Source organism: Polypterus senegalus, chromosome 12, assembly GCF_016835505.1.
Source record: "Polypterus senegalus isolate Bchr_013 chromosome 12, ASM1683550v1, whole genome shotgun sequence".
NCBI lineage: Eukaryota > Metazoa > Chordata > Cladistia > Polypteriformes > Polypteridae > Polypterus > Polypterus senegalus.
In genome coordinates this window covers 147,653,857-147,665,819 of record NC_053165.1, presented here as the reverse complement: position 1 = coordinate 147,665,819, position 11,963 = coordinate 147,653,857, and the positions used below count along the sequence as shown (strand labels likewise).

The 11,963-nt window shown below is 39.0% G+C and overlaps 1 protein-coding gene across 6 annotated transcripts in view; it reads right to left on the bottom strand.

Moving 5' to 3' along the window:
* Positions 1-247: 247 nt before the first annotated feature.
* Positions 248-11,963, bottom strand: part of ccpg1 (cell cycle progression 1) — a 38,163-nt gene continuing 26,447 nt past the window's right edge. For 3 of the 6 annotated variants that reach the window (XM_039770263.1, XM_039770262.1, XM_039770265.1), the window contains 2 exons: positions 9,830-11,187; positions 248-1,486 (listed from right to left, as the gene is read on the bottom strand). In XM_039770263.1, coding sequence (XP_039626197.1) covers positions 1,303-1,486; positions 9,830-11,187 — 1,542 coding nt within the window. In that variant the 3' untranslated portion in view covers positions 248-1,302. Of the gene's footprint in view, positions 1,603-9,829; positions 11,188-11,963 lie in introns of all 6 variants that reach the window. The other 3 variants (XM_039770264.1, XM_039770267.1, XM_039770266.1) reach the window with 2 other exon arrangements.

Here is an 11,963-nt window from a genome sequence, read left to right as displayed (position 1 = left end):
CATTGTACTTGACTTCTCACTAACAGGAACCCAGATAATTTTAGTGGTCTTAGAAAAGAAAAAAGACTTTCATACAATTAAATACAACAGACAAGTGTCAACTGAATCTCTAATGTAACTCCTATAATGAGTATAATACAATAAGGAGAGATCACATGCACTAAACATCTAAAAACAAAAAATAGATCAAATTGGTTTTTACTTAAAACGTTCAACATACATACAAAGAAAGACGCATATAAGCACACAGTTTTTATTTCATTTTATTAGGGTCCTGTGGAATGCACTCCTTTTAAAAGCACAAAAAGTTAAACAAATGCCATTAACCAGTCTTAGAGAAAACAAAAATTACAGAGCTCACGTTGGAATGTTAGAAATGTGTTTGCACTAACAGATTACTGAAAAACAGAACAAAAATGCATCATTAGTGACATGGCAGCTTGCTTTATTCTAATTCTAGATATTATCCATTAATAATTTTTGTTTTTGTGGTCTCCCGATTCTATTGAAAGTTAAAACATAGTGCAAAGCCCTTTAACATCTCTTAATGATACAGTCCCGTACAGCTAGTCCACGTCAATGATTAACTTAATGAAGTTCTTCACTTTTTTAGAACTTTTGACAAACGTTTTTAAGTGTTTGCAAGCCTGCGAGTATCTGCCCCGCAAAACTGCTCAAACCAAACATTGTACAGACATACTTTCACATTTTTTTAATTAAGCAAAAGGTTGCCATATTTGTAAAAGACTAGAAATTAATAAAACAGGAAGCAGGAATTTTTAAGAAACATTTCTGTTGCTAACTTTGGCGAACTCCAAAAGATCACACTCTAGACTTGAGAAAGACTGCCCAGATTTTAAAACACCATAAACAATTAGAACAGTTGAGGAATGACACTTCTTCATGACAAAGGACACACACGTGCAACTTTGAAGAGTTCATTACTATATCAAACATGCCCAAAGGTGTTAAAAAGGAGAAGATTTCTGACATTTCTTAAACATAAACCACTAGTTCAAGTCCACCTCATCCCATTGCACTTCAGCAGAAATGAAGAAAACCTCCATTTCATCCCAAATTCACACTTTAACCCTGTCATTGGAATTTTGTGTTATAATTTACATTACATTCTGTGACAACTGTGAGACACTGCATGTTGTAGAAACAAATATGACCCGAACCACAATGGTGAGCCCAGTACCTTGCATAGCCAGAGACACAAACAAATTCTAACATGTTCCACTTCTTCCTTGTCCAACGTGTAAACTTAGACATGTTCGTTATTAACCACAGCAAGACATTTCAATATTTTAGATCAAACGGCGTTGGACCCAGCTCAGTTTTGACATTGGTCATATGTCGTCCTTTGGTGCATCCCTCTTTGTTCCATTTCCTCTCTTTTGAACGTACCATGTGATGTCTTTGGGGTTTGTGCTCAGATTTTTTAAGCCTCTCATTTTTGGGAAATGGCCCTTCAAAGGGTCTACTGAAATTGGTAAACAGAAATATAGTCAATTTTTCACCTTTTACCTTTTAGGAAGCAAGATTTCTTCATTATTTTTGTGCCGGGTTTTCTTTGTGAAGTTCTACTGACTTTCGTACCTATTGGTAAAAAACAAAAGGATTACAAATCCTGAATTCTTAATTTACATCAAAACTGACCTTTGTCCTGGTGCTGAATGATTTACTGTGACAAGTCTATCACGGTCGGATTAATGAATTAACAGAAAACTTTGGATATAAGAAACACTTGTGGTAAATACCAAAAACCTCAATTTCTTGTTACTCTTCCAGAGACACTGGCTCTTGAGTTCTTGTTGTTTTTCCACATGGGGTCTAGTGGTTTTACTACTATGCGCATACATATTTTGTTATGCCACTGTATAGAAGCTGATCTGTTCCTGCATACTTCCGTTGTTTCATCTAAAGCTTTTGCCATCTAATTAAAGGTTCACCTACCCTCTCCTCAATAGAACCTGTAGGGGAATACTGACATTTTTCAACAGATTTCTCAGGTTGTACACCACACTAGTTTAACTCCAGGGTTCTAATCGGTTCCATCCCACAGAAACTGTTTTAATCATTGGTGCCAAACACAAACTAGCTGCCTGACAAAATACACGATTAAACCACGAAATTCAAACCACTGACAGGTTAAGTGACTAACGTGGATTATTTTGTAAAAATGACACCTGTCACATCCCTCCTCCCTCAATGTTGGAAAAAATGTTGCACAGTCTCGAGGACTCAGACAGCATTTCTGTAATATATAAAACCATTTTACAGTCCCTCCCTTTCAAAGATCCAGGGGCCTCATGTATAACGCCGTGCGTAGAACTCGCACTATAACATGGCGTAAGCACAAAAGCCGAAATGTGCTTACGCACAGAAAAATCCAGATGCAGGAACCTGTGCGTACTCTCAACTTCCACGTTCTTCCGCGACATAAATCCCGATCAGCGTGAAAAGTAACTCTCGTGCACGCGCTTTATGTAACGCCCCAACTCCTCCCAGAATTACGCCTCTTTGAATATGCAAATCAATAAAAATCGCCCTTAAGCTCAGCCTTCTGTGAAAAGACAATGGGAAAAGCACGGGGGACAATATAAGAATTTCAGCGGATACCAAGTGGAGGCAAAGGAAAAACATACTATTTGTTCAAATAAACCGTGGTATAATCAACAAAAGGAAGCTGATCGAGTGACATAGCGTGTTGGAGAAACTTGAAAGCTCACGTTCACAAAATCGCACAGTGCCGGAAATAAAAAAGAAGTCACATATCAAAGTCTCCGTGAAAAGCCGAGTTGTAGCCCACTGCCTGAGTGTCATATGAAAGATTATTAGGGTACAGAGGAAAAAAAGGCACATAGTGGGGAAAAAGCACGAAATGTCAACTTCAATCTCGACATTTCCACTTTAATCACGTAGTTTATTTTGTCATTAAAGTAGAACATCATAAACTTCATCTTAAAATCGTTTAATTAACCAGTTTCTCAAATCACATCGTAATTAAAGTAGCACGTTAAATGCTTTGTTTTGTATTTGATCGTCTATGTGCTCTATGTGTGTGAATCACTACTTGCTTCTTAAACCGGCTCTCTTTCTCCAACTGGACACAAAATCCATTACATTCGTGATATTACAGCTCTCTGAATAACTAAAATACTGAGATGTATACGTGATATCATTTTTATGATGATACGAGTTAAAGCACGTTATTAAAACACGAGTTTCACGGCACAGTGATTGTGTGCGACCTTCTACGAAATAATTTATTGCAGCATTACTCAGGGGCAGCTGTAGGCTTGTGGCACTGGGCAGAGGAAGAATGGGTGGCTCCTTTGCCCGCCAATGTCAGTAAGGTAGCTTATGCACGGTGGATGGCCACGTCCGTTGTGGACACTGCATAGCCGCCTCGAGCTCATGACACAAGCATTTAACTTTTGCCGAAATTTGTCGCTGCGTTTTAGCTGTGTTGTTATTTTCTCTTTCTGTTTTATATTCAATATATATTGGCGTAGCCGTCACTGCAGTCCTAGCTTTTCTTTGTCCAAGTAACCGATCGCCACACAATCAGCTATGTAATAGATGTTAAGCCATCTATAAGCTTAGAGTGCCGATTCTTCAAAACGTAAGGAACATTGAAAGATCTTCGTAGTACACGTTTAATTATTTTATCCTTCATGGCAGTCCCAGTGAAGAATACAGATTATTTAAATGAAGTTAAAGTTTTATCTGCATAATATAATAAACATATTTTGCTGCATTTCATCTGAAAAATTATATTGTCATCATATGTAAATACAAGCTTTATAAAGTGACTCAGGTTGTGAGATATTATAACTGTAGTGCAAGTTTACAGTGGGGTGATTGTACTTATAAGTAGGCTACAAACAGTTCTACAAGGAGCAATTGATTGGCTGCATTTAAAGTTCTTGGGATGAAACTATTTCTGAACCGCAAGGCCCATACATGAAAGGCTTTGAAACGTTTTGCCGTGGCTGAGACAGCGTGTGCTTGAAGCTGTATACCGATAATTCTCTTTCCGATCAGCTGCTGCTGTGATTTACACTCAGATACAGTGATATAAATACTCCGAGTAGTGCAGTGAGAGTAATATGGAAAAAGATGATCCGCTGTGGCAACTCCTAACGGGAGGAGCTGAAAGAAGAAGAAGAAGGTGCAGTGAGAGTAACAACACTAAAGCAGTTATGGTATTTGGAATACTATGGCTGTTCCCTGGACCATTATATTGTTACAAGTTAATTACAATCAGATGCATTACACTAATAAACAATATGCGGTTAGTTTCAGTGTATTTATAAAGCCGCGTCAGGAAAATAAGGAGTAACCACACAAGAACAGTAGCACTGCTTTGACGCTGGGTGCCGCGAGTCTGCAAAACCAAGCGGAGAACTTGCGTACGACAAGGTATGAGGTACTGTGGAAATGTGCGTGGCTTTACACCAAGTGTAGGTTTTATACATCGTGATTTGAACGTGGAAAAGTTCTTACGCAACATTTCTGTGCATACGCACTGTTTATACATGAGGCCCCTGGAGGACACTGGGAAAAGGATCTCTCACTCAACATCTCAGAAAAGGACTGGAAATTTACTAATGCAGAGAATTCACTCGAGCTCCATACGTGCAAAGCATAGAATTATTCAACTCAAAATTATAATTGAGCACATCTCTCTCGTTTCAAATTGTACAAAATGTTTCCAGGGCAAAACACAAACCTGCGAACAATTTAATCGAGTTCCAGCCTCACTAAGTCACATGTTTTAGGCCTGCGCCAAATTAACATCATTCTGGACCAAAATCTTAATAGATGCCTGTCAGACAGCCGTGGTGTCACAATCCCTCCTAATCCATTAACAGCTGCGTTTGGTGGGCTCACAGAGGGGCTTAAATTGGAGAAGGACAAACAAACTGGCATTGCCTTTACTACACTATTGGCACATAGACTTATCCTGCTCATCTGGAAGAATCCTAACTCTCCCCTTTTAAGTCAGTGGGTAACTGATGTTTTATCCTATTTAAAACTGGAAAAAATCAAATTCTCACTTAGAGGATCTGTGCAGAACTTTTTCAAAACCTGACTGGATCTGATCAGTAACATTTTAGAATAAGCATTTACTCTAGATTAAGGAAGCAGATTCGCTCCCCATTTCTTTTTCGTCTCCATTTATTTTTATTCACTTATTAATTCATCTATCTACTTATTTTTACTAGCTTTAAATTTTACTCTGCTGGCCATGCTCTCTTTCTCAGGGGTGGGGGTCGATTTGTTTTCAATCCTATTTTTGTAAAAATTGTTCTGTTTGTATGGAATGTTGTGTGTTTACAATAAAATCAATAAAATAAAAAAATAAACCTGTCAAGGGCTGCGATATGTTAGGCAGGCAGCAAATGAACAGTCAGTTCTTGAAGCTGAGTTGTTGAAAGCAGGAGAAATGGGCAAGCACAAGGATCTGAGCAACTTTGACATGACCTAGTCTGTGATGGCTAGACGACTGGGTCACGGCATCTCCAAAATGGCAGGTCTTGGGGATATTCCTGGTATGCAGTGGTTAGTACCTACCAAAAGTAGTCCACGAATGGACCACTGGTAAACTGGCAAAGGGTCATGACCATTCAAAGCTCACTGTTGCAAGTCGCAAGTGGAGGCTAGCCAGTCTAGTCCGATCCCACAGAAGAGCTAAACTGCTGAAAACTTAACGCTGGACACAAGAAAAAGGTGTGAGACAACACAGTGCATCACAGCGTGTTGTGTATGGGGCTTTGTAGCAGAAGACTGGTCACAGTGCCCATGCAGACCCCTGTCCATCACAAACAGCACCTACAATGGGCACATTAGCATCAGAACTAGACCATGGAGCAGTGAGAGAAGGTGTCCTGTTCTGAGGAGTCTTGTTTTCTTTTAGATCATAAGGATGGCCAGGTGAATGTGCACTGTTAACCTAAGGAAGAGATGGCAAGCGAGGATGTACTATGGGAAGAAAGCAAGCTGGCAAAGGCAGTGTGATACTCTGGGCAATGTTCTGCTGGGAAACTTTGGGTCCTGGCATTTATATGAATGTTACTTTGACAAGCACAATGTACCTAAAGGTTTTTTCAGACCACATACACCCCTTCATGGCAATGGTATTCCGTGATGGCAATGACCTCTTTCAGCAGAATAATGCACCCTGTCACACTGTAAAAATTGTTCAGGTTTATGTTTTGAGTAACATGACCAACAGTTCAATGTGTTGACTTGGCATTCAATTTCCCCTGATCTCAATCCGATCGAGCACCCATGGGATGTGCTGGAAAAACATCAGAGGCCTTTCCTCACAACTTACAGGACTTAAAAGATCCTCTATTAATGTCTTGGTGCTGGAAACTACTGGACATCTGCAGAGGTTTTGTGGAGTGCGTACCTTAATGGGACAGATCTGCTTTGGCAGCTTATGAATTAAATGAGAGAGGTTAGGAGCACCCAGCACATGACAAACCAACTCAGGAACCCAGACTGGGACCCAAGTGCAGCCATGTGGCGGGTGACACCTCAGCACCACACTACTTCAGTTTATGGTGGCTGGAGTGCCAATTCTGCCACCAACCTCCAGGTTTTTCCCTGCGGGCTGGAGGGCCTACATGAAGGGCTGGGCTCAGATTAACGTCATACCCAGAATGGAGCAATTGCAGGTTAAGGGCCTTGCTCAGGGGCACAATGAAGTAGAGTCACTTTTGCCGTTTACGGGATTCAAACCAGCAGCCAGTGCAAATCCCTAGCCTCAGAGCCACCACTCTGCTATCAGTGTAAATGAGAACCTTTTATCTGCCTTTGCATTCTTCATAGTGAACCCAAAGAGGAGTCCTTTAGCATTCCTCAGAAAATGGGCAGGTCTTTCAAAAAGCCCACACTGGAATCAGAAAGCATACCACATTTCCCTATTTTAGGGGAATACTGTAAGACCGTTTCCTCTTCAACCTGTCACTAAGAAGGCATGCATGTCCACTCCGTGGTGTGATTTAGTGGATTATGAGTGCAGATTTATGGTTTCAGGCCAGACAATCCTGTTTGATTGCATTCTTGGTAAATGTAAAAGTAAAGAATGTTAAAAGTAAACTAGAACACAACTTAGATTAATGAGGGCATAACATGTTAGAACAATCGAAAAAATCTTGACAAAATTGCTTATAAACTGCAAATAGTCATGATTTCACATAGTATATAAGGTCTGAAAAAGTACAAATTTTACATAGCAGATCCAAAAAATGAAAACTGCAGACAATCACCAATATCCAAAATTCTTTCTCTCTCTTTCTTTCTTATCATACAGAGATGAAATTATTAAATACTCACCACTGACTGCTTAGTAAGATCCGAATTTGTAATGAAGTCCCTGTCTGTATGGACTCCATTCCACTACTTGAGAAGCTCCAGCAATTTGAGTCCTGACATTTTGCCACTGTGTACTGCATGATTCTACTGTCATTCACTGTGAAATGAGCTATGAAAGGTATACTCATATCATACCACAGCAAAATGGCAGCGATGAAGGGGAATATGGTACTCTACTGGATAAATTCACTGCAGTGGGCTGGTGCCCGGCGCAGGGATTTGTTCCTGCCTCGCGCCCTGTGTTGGTTAGGATTGGCTCCAGCAGACCCCCCGTGACCCTGTGTTAGGATATAGCAGGTTGGACAATGACTGACTGACTGGATAAATTCATTAACTTGTCATATTTGTTTTTTTCATTTATCAATTATTGGTAATCAGAATTAATTTTATTGGCCAGGTGTACTAGGAATTTGTCTTGATAGCATAAGAGCAACATGCAAGGACAAGACAGAATACAAAATATAAATACAGTATAAGATAAAATTAAAAAAATCATAAAATAGGATGCAGCATACAAGGTCAATACAAGATAGTTAGATTAAAATGTCCTTGCAGTCTAGTGCTCAGGTATAGGTAGATACTGAGTAGAAGCTCAGATCCGATTAGGTGACATGTTGTTTTAGCTTTCACTGCGCAAAGACATCGTCTACAGGAGGGTAGTGTTTGGCATAGGTGATGCCCTGGGTGTGCTGCCCGCTTCCTTACCCTGGAGACTCATAAAGGACTTAAAAGTGAGGTAAGTTACAGCCTACAATCTTTTCATAGGCTCTGATGATGCAGTGCAAGATCGACCTTAGCATTGAAACAGAGACAGTCATAGATGAGGGGCAGAATGGACTCCCATGATAGCTGTGTATTGCTTGAGAGAGATTGAATTTCCTCAGCTGATGCAAAATGAACATTCTCTAATGGGCTTTCTTAATAATACATGTGATGTTACTGACCCACTTAAGGTTTTGTGACAGCACAGCGCCCAGAAACTTAAATGACTGTGTCATCAAAATGGCTGAGCCATTCATAGTAAGTGATAGGTGAGCAGGTGACTATTTCACGAAATCTATATCCATTTTTGAATGTTAAAGTCCAAATTACTATGGATGTACCACAATGTCAGATTTTCCATCTCTTGTGTGCATATGGACTCATCATTGTTTGAAATGAGGCCCATTAGTGTTATCTCCACATTTAAGAAGTTTGAGTGACGAATCACCAGAAGTACAGTCAGCATTTGTATAAAGAGAGAAGAGTAGTGGAAGGACACATCCCCACAGTTCACCAGTACTAAAGGTTAATGGGGCAGACGTGTGCGCCCAACTGCACATCCCGTTTCCTTTCTGTAACAATTATACACTGCCATGTACATTTTCCCTGTCATAATTCACACTAAAAGTGTTTTTGTAAATATTAAAAAAAACTTTGTTAAAACAAAACCTGTACTAAGACAAATAACACAAAATAGACTATTGCCCATTCATAAGTTACAATGGTTTATTCTCATTTATAGCAACCTATGACTTCCCTTTTGGGAACAGGCCCAACACCAGCATCCCACATTTATGATAGGCCGATTACAAACCATCTAATTAAGGTGGGAAATCCTCTGGTTTCCCCCGCAACTCACCCTAGTATTGTGACAAAGACAATGGCCTTTAAATCAAAAGGATGATGGATCAATCCAAACTCGGAGGAATTCACTTATATTACATTTGTTAATAATGAACACAAGTACTGTATAGTGCCTTGAGTTAATCTTCACTATAAGAAGGCACTATAAAATGTAAAAAAATGGTTGTAGGATGCTATTCAAAGAAAGGACAAAAGATGTGAAACAATGCTAGGACTAAACAAATCAGGTTTTAAATATGTGGATTTTTTTTTTAACCTAACTGAAATATAGCATAAGGAAGAGACAAAAAAATGTTTCTCACAAACATTCCTCCAATTAGGAAGGGAGATTTTTTTTGTGTGCAAAATGAACACTCCCAAGTGTTGATAAACCTGCATGGGCAACTCCATATTGTGTAATCAAGGTGTAATCTTGCCTTTTCGGCCTTCCAGAATACAATTAATGCAAACAGTACTCTATTCTAGTATTTTGTGGTCAGAAGGTACCAAGCCTTCACAGATTCAAAGATAAACATTTTATTACAATAGAAAAAATCGTGTGTCGAGACGTGATTTTCTCGGAGACAAGGAAGTGAGACAAAAGGACAGCTGCTTGTACAGGCTTTTAAATGTTTGATGCACTGTGCGACATGCAGATCACGCGGCACGGCACAAGCAGCAGCAGCAAAATCAGGTATGCAGAAAAAATGCAGAATAATTGTTTCAAAAGAAAGCTCACCTGTTCATTTGTTCTTTTTTATATTGGGCTACATTCTAAAATGTATAGGAAAATTAAGGGAAAAAAAAACCAAAACAAACCCCCTCTTACCTTGGCCCATGCTGCTGGGAGTATGTCTCTCCAAAGAAGTACATATACACGTACTCATCTAGATCTTCAAAAACATCTTGGCCTCCTTTCTGGTACTCTTTCATGTCCTCAAGATAATTCTCAACACCACTAACAAAATCAGTAAAGAGCATCTGGTCATGTATGAAAATGCCATTGTGAAAAAATCTATTAATAAAATTCTCCAGCTCTCTCCAGTGATGGAAGTGATTCACTTCTTGCTGTAAGTAGCGGTGCATTAGCTGAATGAATTCATCTGCTTTGACAGGGTCTATGGCTTTGTTAAATAAACTCATGGATTCTTGATATGCACAGTCAAACACATCTGAACAACCTTTAGGAGTTTTTTGCCTAGTGTCACTGTTATGGGAGTTATAAGACTGTCCTTCATATTTACTCTGGAAATAATCTCGATCAGCATTGGCTGTTGATTTTCTTTGGTGCTTAAAACAAGGTTTTTGAGGGTTATTCTGCCACCACAAGCTTTCAACTTCATCCTCACCATCTCGACTTTGTTCCTTTACATGTTGGCATGGCTGTCCAACATTTCTGCCTTGAGCCCGGTTTATAGGCGCTTTCCAGTTCTTGTCAAAGATGTTAGTAGCAGAATCTCTGAAATGTCTAAAAGTAGATTTTACAGAATCCGAGAATTTTTTCAGATTTTCTTTGACAGCTTCTTTGGCTTTTTTGATTTGCTCCTTATGGTGATGAACAAATTCTTTGGTGGAATTTTTCACTGCATCAAATGTATTTTTAACTGATGTAAACACACTTTCACCCTTTGACCTTTTGGGTTTTGAGGTGTCAGCTTGTCCTTCCTTCATTTCAACATACAATCTTTCCCAAAGATCTGAGCGCTGCTGCTCAAAGTTCAGTTTTTTTTCTAATTCAGCTAATCTTGCCTGCAGTTCTTCAGTCTCTGGGTCTGTCTCCCTCATATCTGACGAGGCTTGACGCAGATGGCCCAACTCCTCTTTGAGGTTGTTAGTCACCTGCCGTTCCTTATCTAGTTCCAGCCTTAGCATCTGGGCTTCTGCCATCAAATTCTCTTTCTGCTTTAGGAAATTTTGAATCTGCTGCTTTTCCTCCTTCAGATATTCTTTCAGCATCTGATTCTCTGTCAAGATGTGGTCAGAATTGGTTCCTTTCTCCTCCAAATTTTGAATCTGCATTCTCAGATTCCTCAGCTCTTCCTGCAAAGTGGACAGCGATTCTTCTTCCTGTTTTAGAGATGTTTTTAAGTGCCAGTTTTCCAAAGCAAGATTTTTCTGTCGCAATTCAACAGAATTCATTTCTTCTTCACTCTGTTTGAGTTGCAACAGAAGATCATCATTCTGCAACTACATGAGAAAAGGAGAAAAATCAGTTTATGAATAAAGACAAGAGTCTCTCAGGTATGTAAAGACAAGAAAGTTACTTTCTGATGTTTTTTTCATTTTTTGTTTTCTTTTTCTAGTTTGACTATGAAGTCATTTGTCGTAAAAGTTTGACTTGATTGTATGGAATATTATTTTCTTGAAATGAAATTAAAATTAAAAAAAAGTTTTTGGACTTAGTGATTTATTTTTTTTTAGTTTTCCTCAATGATTCAGTACTGCCTTCATTAGGATAACTGGTATTCTGCCTAAAGGCAGATTTAAGATATCCACTTGCTTTATAGAAAACCTTTTCTCTTCTATTGAGTTATCCACCCACTTTCTAAAGCCAAATTTACTGAATGTGCCCAACAGATTGAATAATCTCTTCTCATTTGTTACATTTATTATGGTCTTGTAACTGCTGGTATAGGGCGGCAAGAAGTTTCAGCCTACTATGATGGCTACAAAAATAATGGAGGAAGCAACTTTAGACATCACAGTAGTTCATATCATCTGACATACATTTGTATTTTAGAGATGGGTATGAATTATCAATAAAATTATCAATAAATAGCACACACTTTTAGATTTACAGCAATTAAGGTGCCATTTCCATTCACACACTGTATAAGTGCACTTCAGCAGCTGTAACTATACATGTGGTGAAGGGTGCATTTTACACTGCAATGTTTTTAAGTTGAAACTTAACTGTAGCTTGCAACTGTGTTTCTCTGTATGCTAACAAAGGGTAAAAGACT